The sequence below is a fragment of the Vigna unguiculata genome, chromosome 3 (genome assembly GCF_037176805.1).
Source record: "Vigna unguiculata cultivar grain cowpea cultivar isolate G323 ecotype 2 chromosome 3, ASM3717680v1, whole genome shotgun sequence".
Lineage (NCBI taxonomy): Eukaryota > Viridiplantae > Streptophyta > Magnoliopsida > Fabales > Fabaceae > Vigna > Vigna unguiculata.
In genome coordinates, this window is record NC_140794.1 from 6,113,189 (window position 1) to 6,126,766 (window position 13,578).

Sequence of the window (13,578 nt, forward strand, 5' to 3'; positions counted from 1 at the left end):
ACGATAAAAGTATAATTTTAAACTGTTCTTATCTTGTTTTGAATAAGAAAAAGCTATTTTGTCACAGTTGCGTTGCGTGTAACTGTTTTTACTAACGGTCGTTATGAAAATTAATAAATTGATTAAGGTATAATTAGATAATGGTGTAAAAGGAATTTACATTTGATCTGGAGATTGAAAATGTTTTCTGAACCTAAAATAGAAAAAAAAAAAAAAACGCGTTTTATGGAGCCGTTGCCTTCACGAAGATTAAAAGATTAAAGCGCATTTTTGCGTTCTGACAACCCTAACTTTACCTCCACTAACACTAACAAGTAAAACAAAATAAATAAATAAACAAATAATATTTCTCACTGTTTCTCTTTGTACTTCTGCCCGTGGGAGAGTGCTGCTTCATGTATCAACTTTGTCACTTTTATCACTTCTCTCTCTTTCTCACTCAAAAAAAAAAAATTATATATATATATATATATATATATATATATGTGATTCTGCTGCATTAGTTTCTATTTCTATTAGAGTTTATTAGTTTTCTCTTTTGATAAACCTTTTAATAATTCTAAATAACTTTATATAACGTTTATCTTACTTTTTAGAATAAATGTAATATAATTTTATATATTATCATCTTTATTCTATAATCATAACATATATGTTATATTTTATTTAATAGTTTATGAGTATTGAAAGAGAAGTTTCAAATATATTTTATAAACACAGTGAAAAAAGAACATTAAAATCAATTTTCTTATATGCTATTATTCTTATGAAAATATATTATTATTAATACTTTGTTTGTTTCGATGTAATGAATGAGAAAGTAGAAAGGAAAGGCAACACACAAACCGAGGTTCATCAGTGTGGTAAATAATCTTCGGCGTATCCAATCACTTAGGTGCAGGATTTCCTTAAAAAAATAAAATTGGAGCTATTTTTACAGGTGGCATGGCATTGTCCGAAATTTTTTAGTAGATAAATTTTGGATTAATTTATTTTTTTTATTTTTTTAAAATATGTAAATTTAATATTTTAATCAAATTTTGTTAAATTTATTAAATATTTTAAATGTGTTTTATAATAATATTTAAGAGAAATGTATCAAATAATATAAATAACAAATATAATTTTGAAATACATATCAAACATCAAATAAATCTAACAAAATCTAATTAAAATAATTAAATTCATATGAAGAAGAAGGATTAAATCGATCTAAATTTTTAAATAAACTAATTCTAAAATTTATTTTTAAGTTTAAAAAACCAGTAACATAATAATTTATAAAGTTTTAAGAATAAAAAGTAATATTTTATAGAGTTTATAATTAAATTCGAATTAAAAATATATATAGATATGTATTATTTAACGTTTCTTAATTTTTTTATTAATGACGTGGTATCATAAGTGAATAAACAATATTATTTTAAGGTATGATAAGAAATTTCGTTTTATTTGAAATGAGTTTCATTGTGTAACTTTATTTTAGATATATTTTTTTTAAAGATTCATTTTACTTTAAATATGTTATATTTTGTGGTTTTATTTTTTAATTTTTTAAATAAAAATTTAATCAAATAGTCACTGTTACCGTTGAATTTATTTATTTATTTTAAATTTGAGAGTAGCTCTTGTGACCCACTGGACGTGAGTAATAACTGCTGCAGAATTACTGGTAGTGGTTCACCATTTTTGTTTGTTTCTCTTTTTCCACCTTTTTTCCATCTTTGCACTGCACAATGCTCCTTGCTCTTTGCCCGGGCCTTCCCTGCACAATCCCTGCTACAATCTTATTTCATACATATTCATAAACTGCAACCACACTCATACGCTTCACTTTCCCTTGATGCCCTTTGTTTTCATGACTTTTAACTACCCTCATTGCTTTCCCTTTCCTTCTTTGTGTCTCTCAGAAACCAACTCAATAACTTTACCACCTCCATTTCTCTTTCTTTTCCTTATCTAACAAAGGGTCTTGTCCCTTTCCTACTACCCTAAGACCTCTCATTTTCTACACTTGCTGCACTGCATCACCATGCAACCATCCTGGGTGCTCACTGCTTCTCTGTTCATCACTGTCTGAAATATAATAAAGATCACATTTTGACCAAGGAGGTCTTGCTTTTAAAGCTCTCAAGGTGAAGGGTTATGATATCTTAGTTTCAGTCCTCATTGGGTTTGTTTTGTTTAGTTTTTCTTTTTTATTTATTAAAGTGGACCTTTTCGAATGTGGTGCGAGATTGTGAATTTGAAGCTATGAAGAAATAGTGACGGATTGTGGTGAGGGTTGTAAAAATAGAGTCTTTTCTTTGAATGTTCAGTGAATAGATGTAATTTAATCTGATTAAAGGGGGAAATGGGTGCTACGAACTCAAAAGCAGAAAAGAATGAAGCTTTGAGTTTGTGCAGGGAAAGAAAGCGGTTCATCAAGGTGGCTATCGATTCAAGATATGCTTTAGCAGCTGCACATGTTTCGTACATTCAATCTCTTCGAAATGTTGGCATTGCTCTCCGAAGGTATGCTGAGGCTGAGGTAGTGGTTGAGTCATCTCTGTCTGTATCTGACAAAACCCCTTCTCAAACTAGTTACCCTTCTCCATCACCTTCATATGTTGCTGAGGTTGAGGTTTCGGAGTCACCTTTGCACAATGAGAGTCCTCTTTCACCACCTGTGGCCAGCACTCTTAGTTACATGAAGTCAGGGGGTAGTGCTGCTGTTACTGTTACAGTCAATTCTTGTGGAAACATCAACTATTTGGATGATGAATCCACCGTGGTTCCAATGCCTCCACCTCCACCACCTCCTCCAGAGTCAGGTGCATCTTGGGATTTCTTTGATCCTGGGGAGGATAGTGAGAGTTTCAGGTTTGCAGTGCATTGCAGTGACTCCAGAGAGTGTAGGGATGAAGAAAATAGAGATCAGTGGTTGCATATCGGTTCAGATGGGCATTGCATGATGCAACCTAACCTTGATGAGAAGTTTGGAAAGTTCAGCAGTGATGCAATGGGAAATGAGGGTGGCAATTCTTATGCACCCTACCTTGATCATTCAATTGTTTCAGGAGGAGTGGAAGGTGGCAAACAAAAGGTTCATGGAGAAGTGAGAGAGATAGAGTTGCCGAGTGATGCAGACAAGGGTGCTGGTGGAAGATCCATTTCAAAGAAGGAGAAGAACATGGCTGGGAAAAGTGTGTGCGCGGAAAGAGAGGATCCTTCAGAGTTCATCACCCACAGAGCTAAAGATTTTCTCTCCAGCATAAAGGATATTGAGCATCGGTTCGTTCGAGCTTCTGAATCTGGTAGGGAGGTCTTGAGGTTGTTGGAAGCAAACAAAATCATGGTGGGGTATTCTGAAGCAAAAGGTAATTCCTTGGTATTACATTCTGTTTTCTGGATGCTAAATTTCATGTGAACTTTTTATAGTGCAAGATACAACTGATTAGTCTTCTTTATTATTGCTAATCTTCTGCTGCCTCTTATGATAGTGAAATCCTCTACCATGGATATGCTGTCAGCTTTCCAGCCTGTTTGTTGTGGTGGAAAGGCTTCACCTGTTTTCCAGGGTAAGTTGCATTGATTCTGTAATTAGACACTGATTAGTAACTAGTTTAGTCTTAAATATTACATCCTTCGTGATTTGGGTTTGCTAATTATTCTGTGAATTAGGTTTGTTGCTCTCTTTAAGATTTCTACATGCTTGATTAGCTCTTGTGGATTCTCTATTTCCCCTTACAAATGAAATGAAACTATTCTGGAGATGTCACAAACTGTTACGTTCTCAGTTTTCTGAATGTTTTAAATTGGTTGATGAATATGGTTTTTTAGTTCTTACACCTTGGATTAAGGTAATTTTTGTATGAAACAACCTGCAGTAAAATCCCTTTGAATTCGTGAGGTTTAGATTTTGCCAACAAATTAATAATGGTTAGCAAGCAGTGTAGTAAAGGTAAGCCAGATGTTACCGTGTAATGAGTTTGGAAATAAAGAGGCATACAGCATTGTTTTGTATTTGATGCAATGCTTAAGTTCAATATTTCTCAAATTCTTTCTTGGCTAGTTCTACTATTTAACTATGAGGTCACTGTTTCTGTTGTATGACAAAGTTTGATTATTGAAAGATGGATTCTTAGGATGGAATAATTTGTCTCTGTTTTCTTTTTCTGCAGAACCTGCCCAAAAAATTATAAGTTGGAAAAGGACAGCATCTTCTCGGTCATCCTCGTCTAGGAATGCTTTGGCTGCAAAAACAAAGGAAGATGTTGATGATAGTGGAAGTGACTTTGTTGAAGAAGTCTGCATGATTGCTGGAAGCCATTCATCCACCCTTGACAGACTATATGCATGGGAGCGAAAACTCTATGATGAAGTAAAGGTATTACAAGTAGCTTAGAAATGAAGAGTAAAGAGACTATGGTGAAAACAATTAAGTATTAAAATTAAAGTGTGACTTAATGGATAAACCTGATGCTGCCTGATGTATGAGTATGTTAATTTACATGTATGATGTTATGATGTATGAGTATGAAGCAAGGTGCTATTTTGTCATCAATGTGTGTATGCTCGTTAAATGTTCTGCAGCTCCAAATTTTGTGTTTTCAATCCCTGATACTTTTGACCACTATGTAGGCGAGTGAATCCATCATGAAGGAGTATGATCGAAAATGTCACCAGCTTAGGCATCAATTTGCAAAAGATCAAGGCTCTCATGTGATTGACAAGACCCGGTCGGTTGTGAAGGATCTACATTCGCGGTTAAGAGTGGCTATATATTCTGTTGATTCAATATCTAAACGAATTGAGAGAATGAGGGATGAAGAATTGCTCCCACAACTTTTGGAACTAACAGAAGGGTAAGTGAGAGGTTCTGGATTTCACGTTTGTTATCATTGTTGAAGTTTACTGTTTGCTATGTTTACAAAGCTATGAACCTATAACCACTAATGACCTGAGAAACAACCGGTTGTGCAGATTGATCAGAATGTGGAAGGCCATGCTGGAATGTCATCATGCACAGTACATCACCATCTCCTTAGCATATCATTCAAGAAACTCAACAGAAACCTTGCTGCGAGGAGAAGTGCGGCGGGAGATAATGACACGGCTTCTAGAAGAAGTTGAGTTGTTTGGTCTGAGTTTTGCAAACTGGATTAACAGCCTCACTTCATATGTGGAAGCACTGAATGCATGGCTGCAAAATTGTATACTGCTACCGAGGGAGCGTTCTAAGAGCAGAAGACCGTTCTCCCCTCGCAGACTTCTGGCACCACCAATATTTGTGCTTTGTCGGGACTGGTCTGCTGGGATCAAGGCTTTACCTTCTGAGGAACTAAGTCAGGCAATCCTAGACTTTTTGTCTGATCTTCACCTGCGGACCGAGCAGCAGAATGTTCAACTTCTCAGGAAACAGAACTCTGCAGATGAAACAACTGCAGAAACTGAGGAGAGCAAAACTAATGAAGGTAATGAAGATGAGCCTGCAAATTTGAGCTGTATTCATGCAAGGTTAACCAAGGTTCTTGATCGACTTACGAAATTTTCTGAGGCATCGTTGAAAATGTATGAAGATATCAGGCAAAAAAGTGAAGCAGCTCGAAATGCATATCATAATTGCAGAACTATCAGGGCTGAAAAAGCTTAATTTTCAAGTACATGAACAAAAATTTCTTCTGTGCTTGTTTGACATTACTTTATTATATATGGAAAACGCCGAAAAACAACCATAAACACATGATCATATGAGCCTGTTGGAAAAGAAATTTGAGATGAAAAACGGGGTTCAAGTTTCTGTAACTGATGAGTAGCAAAGTCTTTCTTGTTTTATTGGTAGAATCATGTGTTCAAGACACTATTCTCCATTTTTATTTTTTTCTATACATGTGGATCATTGAAATTGTATCATCCATTGGCATGACAGCATGACAGCAGCAAAGCGCAATTGATTATATATTCTCATTTGGTGTCGTCGTTTAATTTATATGAAGTACCATTTTTTTCACATGTATCATAGAATTTTGCCACAGGATCAATATCTTTATAAATGTGTATACAGATGATTCTTTATTTCCGTGGATACATAGTGTGGCGATCTTGGTCAGGTGCCACAATGTTAACACTGGACCAAAAGAATTATCGGGTCAATTCCCCAAAAAACATGAATCTTCTTTGCGCCCTTTGTTATTAAAATCCCACATATTGTGTGTACTGCGAGTAAGCTCCTGACCGCATAGCAATAGGGGCCCGTGTAACATAATCCGGAAGATCAAATGCATCAACAAGTTCCCTTGCAACATTCCTCACTTGGAAACTAAGATACTCCGTAAGTTTGTGGATTGCCTGTGGAATGAAAAAACTTCAATATCCAATAAAAGATTACAGCGTAAAAAAAAAGGCAAGGTCCTTGCATACCCATCCTCACACAAATGCACTACTGTTCTCAAGGTTGAAAAGTGATTGCAAAAACTAAGACTTTCACGCTCATTATTGATTTATGTTTTGTTGAGAGGGATAACCAGTGTATCAATATAAAATCTTCATATCTCAAATCTTATTTTTCTTAATCTTAAAATTTCTCGGGTAAGAAATGAAAGTTAAAAAATAAGTGCTTACGTAGTTAAACAATGAGCGACAAATGTCATTCAAGTTGTCTAACCAACGTTATCCAGATTATAATGAAAATATTCGTATTTGTCCCTCGCAGACCTAGTACTGTGTCACGTAAGTTTTTACTAGTTATTCTTGGTTTTTTAGAACGGTCCCCCTTAGTGGTTATTACCCCATTCATATTAAGGTTTCTGAGCTGGCTAGGAAAACTAGAAACAGATCATTATTTTTTGTTGATACTTAAGCATTACTTCTTTTTTTCAAAATATTACACCAGTTTTATTTCAAAGAGAATTTTTCTATACCTTAGCTTTGTTAGGAGCCACATAGTCAACATTTCGGTAGGTTCCAATGTCATTCCATATTCGATCCAGAGCATAAAGATCACAGACGAGCTTCAGAGCAGCTTGCGAGCTTGGATCGGGACAGCTGGAGCATATATAGGTCAAGTTAAAATGGAATAAAACGCAAAAAAAAATAAGTATATAAAGGAGATAATGCACAAATGTAAGGAACTACGAAAGCACCTTTGCACGGCTTCAATGAATTTAGCAAGGATGACTGATTCAATATGCGACTCTGCGAGTGTCAGAAGGTGATTTAAACATCTATTCCATGCACCAAAGTCCCCAAGGGTTTTAGAATGCTTTCGGAGTCGCACAACAACACTCTGAAGTAATCTAGATGTTCGATACTGCACGGTGAAAATCAATATAAGTTGTTGATTTATTTGTGTCAGCATGAACAATATATAGTCATTAGTCAAGGAATGAAGGTAAAACTCACTCTGAAGGCATCCAATTGAAAATTAGGATCTCGTAAATGATCTTCGCCTTCCCACCTAACAGTAACCGGATTGGGCTGTGACAGATAGGTATTCATGGATTCTCTCAAGTAGTTCCATGTCACTGCCAAAGTTCCTCCTTTGAACTTTCCCTGGTATTGTTTCAAAAGATCCATTGCAACCTTTATTTGCAAGGGAAAAATCCAAAACCAATTAGCTAACCTGCTTCCAATACAAGAACAGCAAAAGCAAACAAAATGCATAGTGCATGGCCTTAAAGATGTAAAGCTACAGTTGCCATCAGACAAAGGTTACGCTTTCCCATAATTCCTCGTGGTTTTAAGTATGAACTTGTACCCTTCCCAGGATCCCATCCATCAATTTTAGCCTGTCGTGCTTTGCAGCACTTGAGGCTCGAGAGTTACGCACTGTACTTGGGATATGCTATTGATCCGATCTAGAGCCAATACCTTAGAATCCTTTACAAGCAACTATTACGAAGGTCGGATATCTACAATGAACCATTCTAGTTAGCTGCCCACGACAACTCTATCGCTGATAGTTAAGGATCAAACTGTCAATCAAGATCTCATGAAGCATGAGGCTTCCTCAATATCTAATACACAGGTAAGGTACATTTTTATCTATTTTACCTTTTAAGAGAACATAATTTGAATGCGCTAGCTTATGTCACCTTGATCTACAAGTAGATTTGTCAAAAAACAGATTTAATGAAATTGATGATGCAAAAATATATTTTCACCAGCAATAAAATAATTGAATGGATTATTTTATTAGATTGCTTTGGCATTTTCATTTGGAGACTAACAAAAGCTAGGTCCGAAAAAGCTTTACCAATAGTTAACATCAGAAGAATGCAGCTGACAGAACAAGGATAAAGTGGTATTCGAAGCAAAGTAAGGGCAAGCCACTTGCAAATAATTCCCAACCAGCTGCAACATCCCATTATTGATCTTTTGTTGGAGCAAATATTCAAAGATGCTTTGTTCATTGATAGGAGATTGGATATTATAGGTTGCTTGAGTCTCACATTGAGTAGGATGGGGTGCTCATCTTAGTATTTAAGTATCCAATTCTCCTCCCTTACCCTTAATAGCTAATTTTTGAGGGTGATTCAAATGCTTTGGGTGGGTACTTCTCAACTAATTTGATAGATAACAAAAAATTAATTAGAACAGTACTGAAAATTCACTGTATTATAACTGAATTCAGCTATGTCGCAAAAGTGTTACATGATCTGACCAAAAGAAAACTGCAGATGAAACAGCACTCTCAATTTGCTAAACCTAAGTCCAATAGTAGAAGACAGTAAATATATTTCTTATAAGGGAGGCAAACACAGACACTGATTTAAATGACTGAGTTCTAAGACTCTTCTTTCCTATATTATCTTGGATATCTAATGAACACATACCAACGGGCTAGTTATAAATGTAGACTCAAGGGCGGAGCAAGTGGATGGCTGAAAAGAGCCACGACCACCCCTACGTTTTGAAATTCAATTACTATACATGTATAAAAATTAATATGGGTTCTTCTTATTGACATTGAAAAACTTCTACTTTGTTCTATTTCTTGTCCATTCGCAAGTGGTTGTTGCACTTACGTACTACACACACTTACTATTTCATATACTCAATATAATTATATATTTCGTGTGTACACTAGAAAATATATTAAATTTTTTTGTATATTATGAATATCAAAATTTAATTGTTGCAAAAGTTATGATATAAGTCGATCGCCCTAAAATAATTCCTGACTTCGCCGTGTAGGCTGGCTATTAATTATCTGAGCAAAAATAAGGCCCAACCAGCTGCAACTTCCCTTTATTTATTGTTCTAGTATTTGAGCAAAATTTCAATGCAGCTTTGTTCACAATTCCCTACAGCACCGAAGTGCAGAAGAGTGCAAGTATCTTTTCTATATGGGAAGCAACAAACAGAGTCCCAGATTTAAATGAATGACTTCTAAGGCCATTCTTTCCTATTTTATGTTGGTTATCTGATTAAACATACCAATAAACCTGATTATAAAAGTAAGAGGGTATTAAATATTAAAAGCGATAAAGTTGGCTTTGGCAAAAAACCTGTTGTAGCAGAACTGTGTTGTCTCCTTCAAATGTCTGAAAGATGTCATGATCGTTCCTCAAAATACCAAACCGGTTTACAGCAGCATAACCATGACCTCCACAGGCTTCCCTACAGATGCTGAGTGACTTTGCAGTATAGGATGTTATATAAGCCTTTAGACCGGCTGATAGAGCATGGACATCTGCAACTAATTCTTCATCATGAGTTTTTTTCATTTGAGAGTATTTCTCCACTAAAGTTGTGGTTGCAAAATGAAAAGCATATGTTGAAGCGAGCATTGGCATGAGTTTGTGCTGTTGAGACTGGTAATCAAGAATACTAACTTCAGGTTGGTTTGGAGGTCCAAATTGCTGACGAAGTAGAGAATATCTTATGGCAATTGTGCCTGCAACCTTCAGGACACTTACTGAAGAATATGCAAGGCCTACCCTACCACCAACAAGTTCACCTAGAGTTGCTGCAAATCGCTTATTTACTGTAGGAAGAGTACTTGTGTATTTTCCTTCACGGGAGACATCTCCAAAACGGTTTAAAAGATTGTCTCGAGGAATTCTTACCGACCGGAATCTCAGAGCTCCATTATCCACACCATTCAGGCCAATTTTATGGCCACAATCATGTATCTCAATTCCAGGGAGTGGTTGATGGGTCTCCATATCCCTTATTGGAACTATGAAAGCATGAACACCCATATCAGTAACTCCTTTGGTGTCATAAGTGGGTAATTTCAATCTAGCGAAAACAGTGGCAAACTTTCCATGCACTGCAGCATTGCCAATCCACCATTTGATGGCACCATCATTTGGTGTGTCAATGATAAATTCATCAGTCATTACATCAAAGGTGGCAAGAGTTTGGAGGCCCTGCACATTTGAACCTTTTAAAAGCACAAAAAGGTAAGCAGTTTAGAAGTGTATACCTGTGAAAAAGCTATGTGGTAAAACACCATAGAGATAAAATTCCAAGGAAAAAATTAAAAAATTAAAGGTTCACAATTCAAAAGTAGTTTAAACTTGGAATGGAAAATAATCTAACTAAGGAAGCAAGGTTTGTTGGTTAAAGACTTGAACTCACTTTACTGGCAATTGAACATAAATGAAAAGTGCCGTTTGTTAGATTAGATCAAATTGGGTTCAGTGACATCTTACATTTAGCAGTTTATATTCTTATTTCTTATTATTCACACATAATGACAAAACTAAATATTGTTTTCAGTTTTATTACTTAGTTTTAAAGATATGTACAAGACTAAACAAAATCCCTGATACCAATGTTTCTGTACAAATCCCTCTGTTTTACGTGTGCGTAAAAATTGTTGTAAACATTTCATAATGATCAGTAAACACAAAAAAAAAAAAAAAAAGCCTTCTCCGATATCAATCAAGCCTCTCTACCCTAAATTGATGCCTACATTCTTTACTACGAGTTACAAGTCCCATAAGTTCACTCCATCATCACGAGTCAGTTACACTAACCAAACCAATGGGATGGAAAAACAAAGCACACAATTACAATAGTCAACAACTACACCAACGTAAAAAAAAAAAAAAAACGGAATTACCATGGTGAAGCTCGGTCATAGCAAAACAACCGGGATAGTCCAAGTTATCAATCCCATCAAAGTACTTATCCTTATGCTTCTGTGTCCCCAAATTGAGAACAGAACCACCCCAAAGACTGCACAAGAAAAGTAGTCAACAAAAAATGCACACTGACATGTATGAAAAATAGACTCGTTCCATTGGACATTAGCGAAAGCAGTGAGTTACCTATACTGGACCCCCATCTTGATCCCGAGCGACATGTCAACGCCTCCAACGGCTTCCAAGATGGCGAAGTACTTGGCGGGATCGTTGACTACGTAACGAAGGGGTCGAATCCCCGCTTCTCTGACAAGTCCCGTTAGCTGCTTCATGCACAATTCTCGATGGTCGTCTTTCGAGATCTCAACGGGCGTTTGAAGGTGCGGATTGGCGTTGAAGTAATCAAACACCTTCTCCTGAATGTCCCTGTGCTTACCTCGCATGTAACTCGACAGAGATGGCGTGTCCACGCTCAGCTTCCCTCGCCCGCCGCACGCTGCCATCTCCAACTGTTCCGCCGCCACGCACGCGACGGGGCTCAGGTGCAGGGCCAGCCTCCGGATTCGCCGCTCTGCTTCGGAGACTGGCTCGGAGTCGGAGTTGGGTTTGGAGTTTGGAATTTGCATTTTGGTTTGGAAGGATTGAAGAGGAGAAGGTAAATAAATGTTGTTATTGTTGGTTAAAGGAGGAGGAAACATATAATGTGGTGGGGGCGTAAGGGACTGTTTGGTGGATTTTTATGTTGCTGATGGTCGTCATCCAAACGTGGCTTTCAAGCGAACAACTACGGATAAACTCGGAATTTGTCAGATAACTTTCCGTTTCCAAGCACACTTTCCAACGTGTTTCTGCGTGGTGAAATGAAATCCTTACCCAGAAAATTGACATTCTAATAAAGTAATTATTCTTTACTCTTTCCTTTTTTATTCGTTTTAATTATTAATATTTATTTTTTATATATACATTTTTTATACTTTTAGCGTTTACAGTAATTTTTAAGATATTTTCCAAGGATAAAAAAATTAAATACTCCTGTAAAATGAACTTAAAAGATATATTATAAAATGAGTAGTAACTAATTCATTTCAAAAAATAACTTTACATATTGATAAATATTGAATATAATGTTAGATATGTATGAATTTTTAATTGATTTAAAGCTTAAAACGTGCTATTGTCTTTTGTAACAAAATGGAAATTGGAAATTATATGAATTGAACCGTTTCGGTTCAACACAGAAGAAGATAGAATTATTTTTGTTGTAAAAAAAGAAACAGAATTGGTTTATTTTGAATGTTCTTTGAGAAAAAAAAAAAATTAAATGGCCGTTGCCCATACGGAATCTTCTATCTACCTATCACATGTTATATCACATAATTGACTTTCTTGCACGCATCTTCACACATTAAATATAGTGTTATATAAGAAAAGCATTTAAATATTAATAATAAAAATTAATTCGATACATAAGTAGTCATTTTAAAAAATAGTTAAATTAGTAGATTTATTCATTTGTCATAACGTGTGTAAATATCCCTATATTAAAGATGTTAAAGTATTAAATACTAAACAAAATTTGTCATATAATATCTGACTTATACTGTTTTTGATGATTTAGAGGATATTATTTGATTTCAAAGTGTTTTAATATCAGAGCTAAACAGGGAAAAGTTAATTAATAGGGTGCACATTCTTTGGAAATTTTCAGATGTTGGCTGAGTAAAAAGGAAATACTAATAATTTACTTCCAATGCTGATTGTATTGATTTGCTCAAACGAAGTAGTCAATTTATTGACAATTTTTTAGTTTTTTTGGAGAATTCATAATTCTTTGTATGCTGAGTTAATAAGATTAGTTATGGGCGAGTTTGATTACAAAGTGATTTTTCTTTGTTACTTTAAGTGTTTATATATATATATATATATATATATATATATATATATATATATATATTTTTTTTTTTTTTTTGTTTATTGGTTTCTTAGACGAAGATCAAGAAAATACATGAAGTTTTATGAAAAAATAGAATTTAAGCGTTTTTCATATTTTTAAAGAAAGTAATCATTTGTGGATAAATAAGTTGTTGTAGGTTTAGAAAATAAAATAAAATATAAGATATTCTTCTATGCCAATTATAATTACTCTTAATTTTTTTTATAATAGATATTAACTCCGTTTTTTGTTCTTTAATAGAAAGTTTGCTTTTTATTTTTTATAAATGGGTTCGGTTTGATTTCTATATTTTTTATTTTATTTTTTAATAATACTTTTCATGAAGGCATCTTCCCAAACATCAATTTATAAAAAAATTAAAAAGAAAAAATTGTTCACATTTATAATATATGAAGAAGGCAAACCTCATTTTATAGAGATTTAGTTGTATGGTATTAGTTTCTTAGGTTTTATTTTATTAAAGATAGTAAATGTACCTTTTTATGTCTCTTAGTGAAAGTATTAAATTTTAAAAGTAAATACTATTTTTGTTGTTATAAAGAATTA

At 34.7% G+C, this 13,578-nt stretch overlaps 2 protein-coding genes across 2 annotated transcripts; one reads left to right on the plus strand and one right to left on the minus strand.

Annotated features, from left to right (window-relative positions):
• Window positions 1–1,693: 1,693 nt before the first annotated feature.
• Window positions 1,694–5,949, plus strand: LOC114179258 (nitrate regulatory gene2 protein-like). Its single transcript, XM_028065525.2, has 5 exons — window positions 1,694–3,359; window positions 3,483–3,560; window positions 4,164–4,369; window positions 4,624–4,847; window positions 4,966–5,949. Exons 1-5 carry the CDS (start codon window positions 2,354–2,356, stop codon window positions 5,633–5,635), a joined length of 2,184 nt encoding a protein of 727 aa, XP_027921326.2. The 5' UTR covers window positions 1,694–2,353; the 3' UTR covers window positions 5,636–5,949.
• Window positions 5,950–5,996: 47 nt separating this feature from the next.
• On the minus strand, window positions 5,997–11,814 carry ACX2 (acyl-CoA oxidase 2). Its single transcript, XM_028065526.2, has 7 exons — window positions 11,265–11,814; window positions 11,057–11,172; window positions 9,492–10,372; window positions 7,384–7,563; window positions 7,125–7,291; window positions 6,903–7,026; window positions 5,997–6,330 (listed from the first exon to the last, which is right to left on the minus strand). Exons 1-7 carry the CDS (start codon window positions 11,774–11,776, stop codon window positions 6,175–6,177), a joined length of 2,136 nt encoding a protein of 711 aa, XP_027921327.1. The 5' UTR covers window positions 11,777–11,814; the 3' UTR covers window positions 5,997–6,174.
• Between the last annotated feature and the right edge of the window lie 1,764 nt (window positions 11,815–13,578).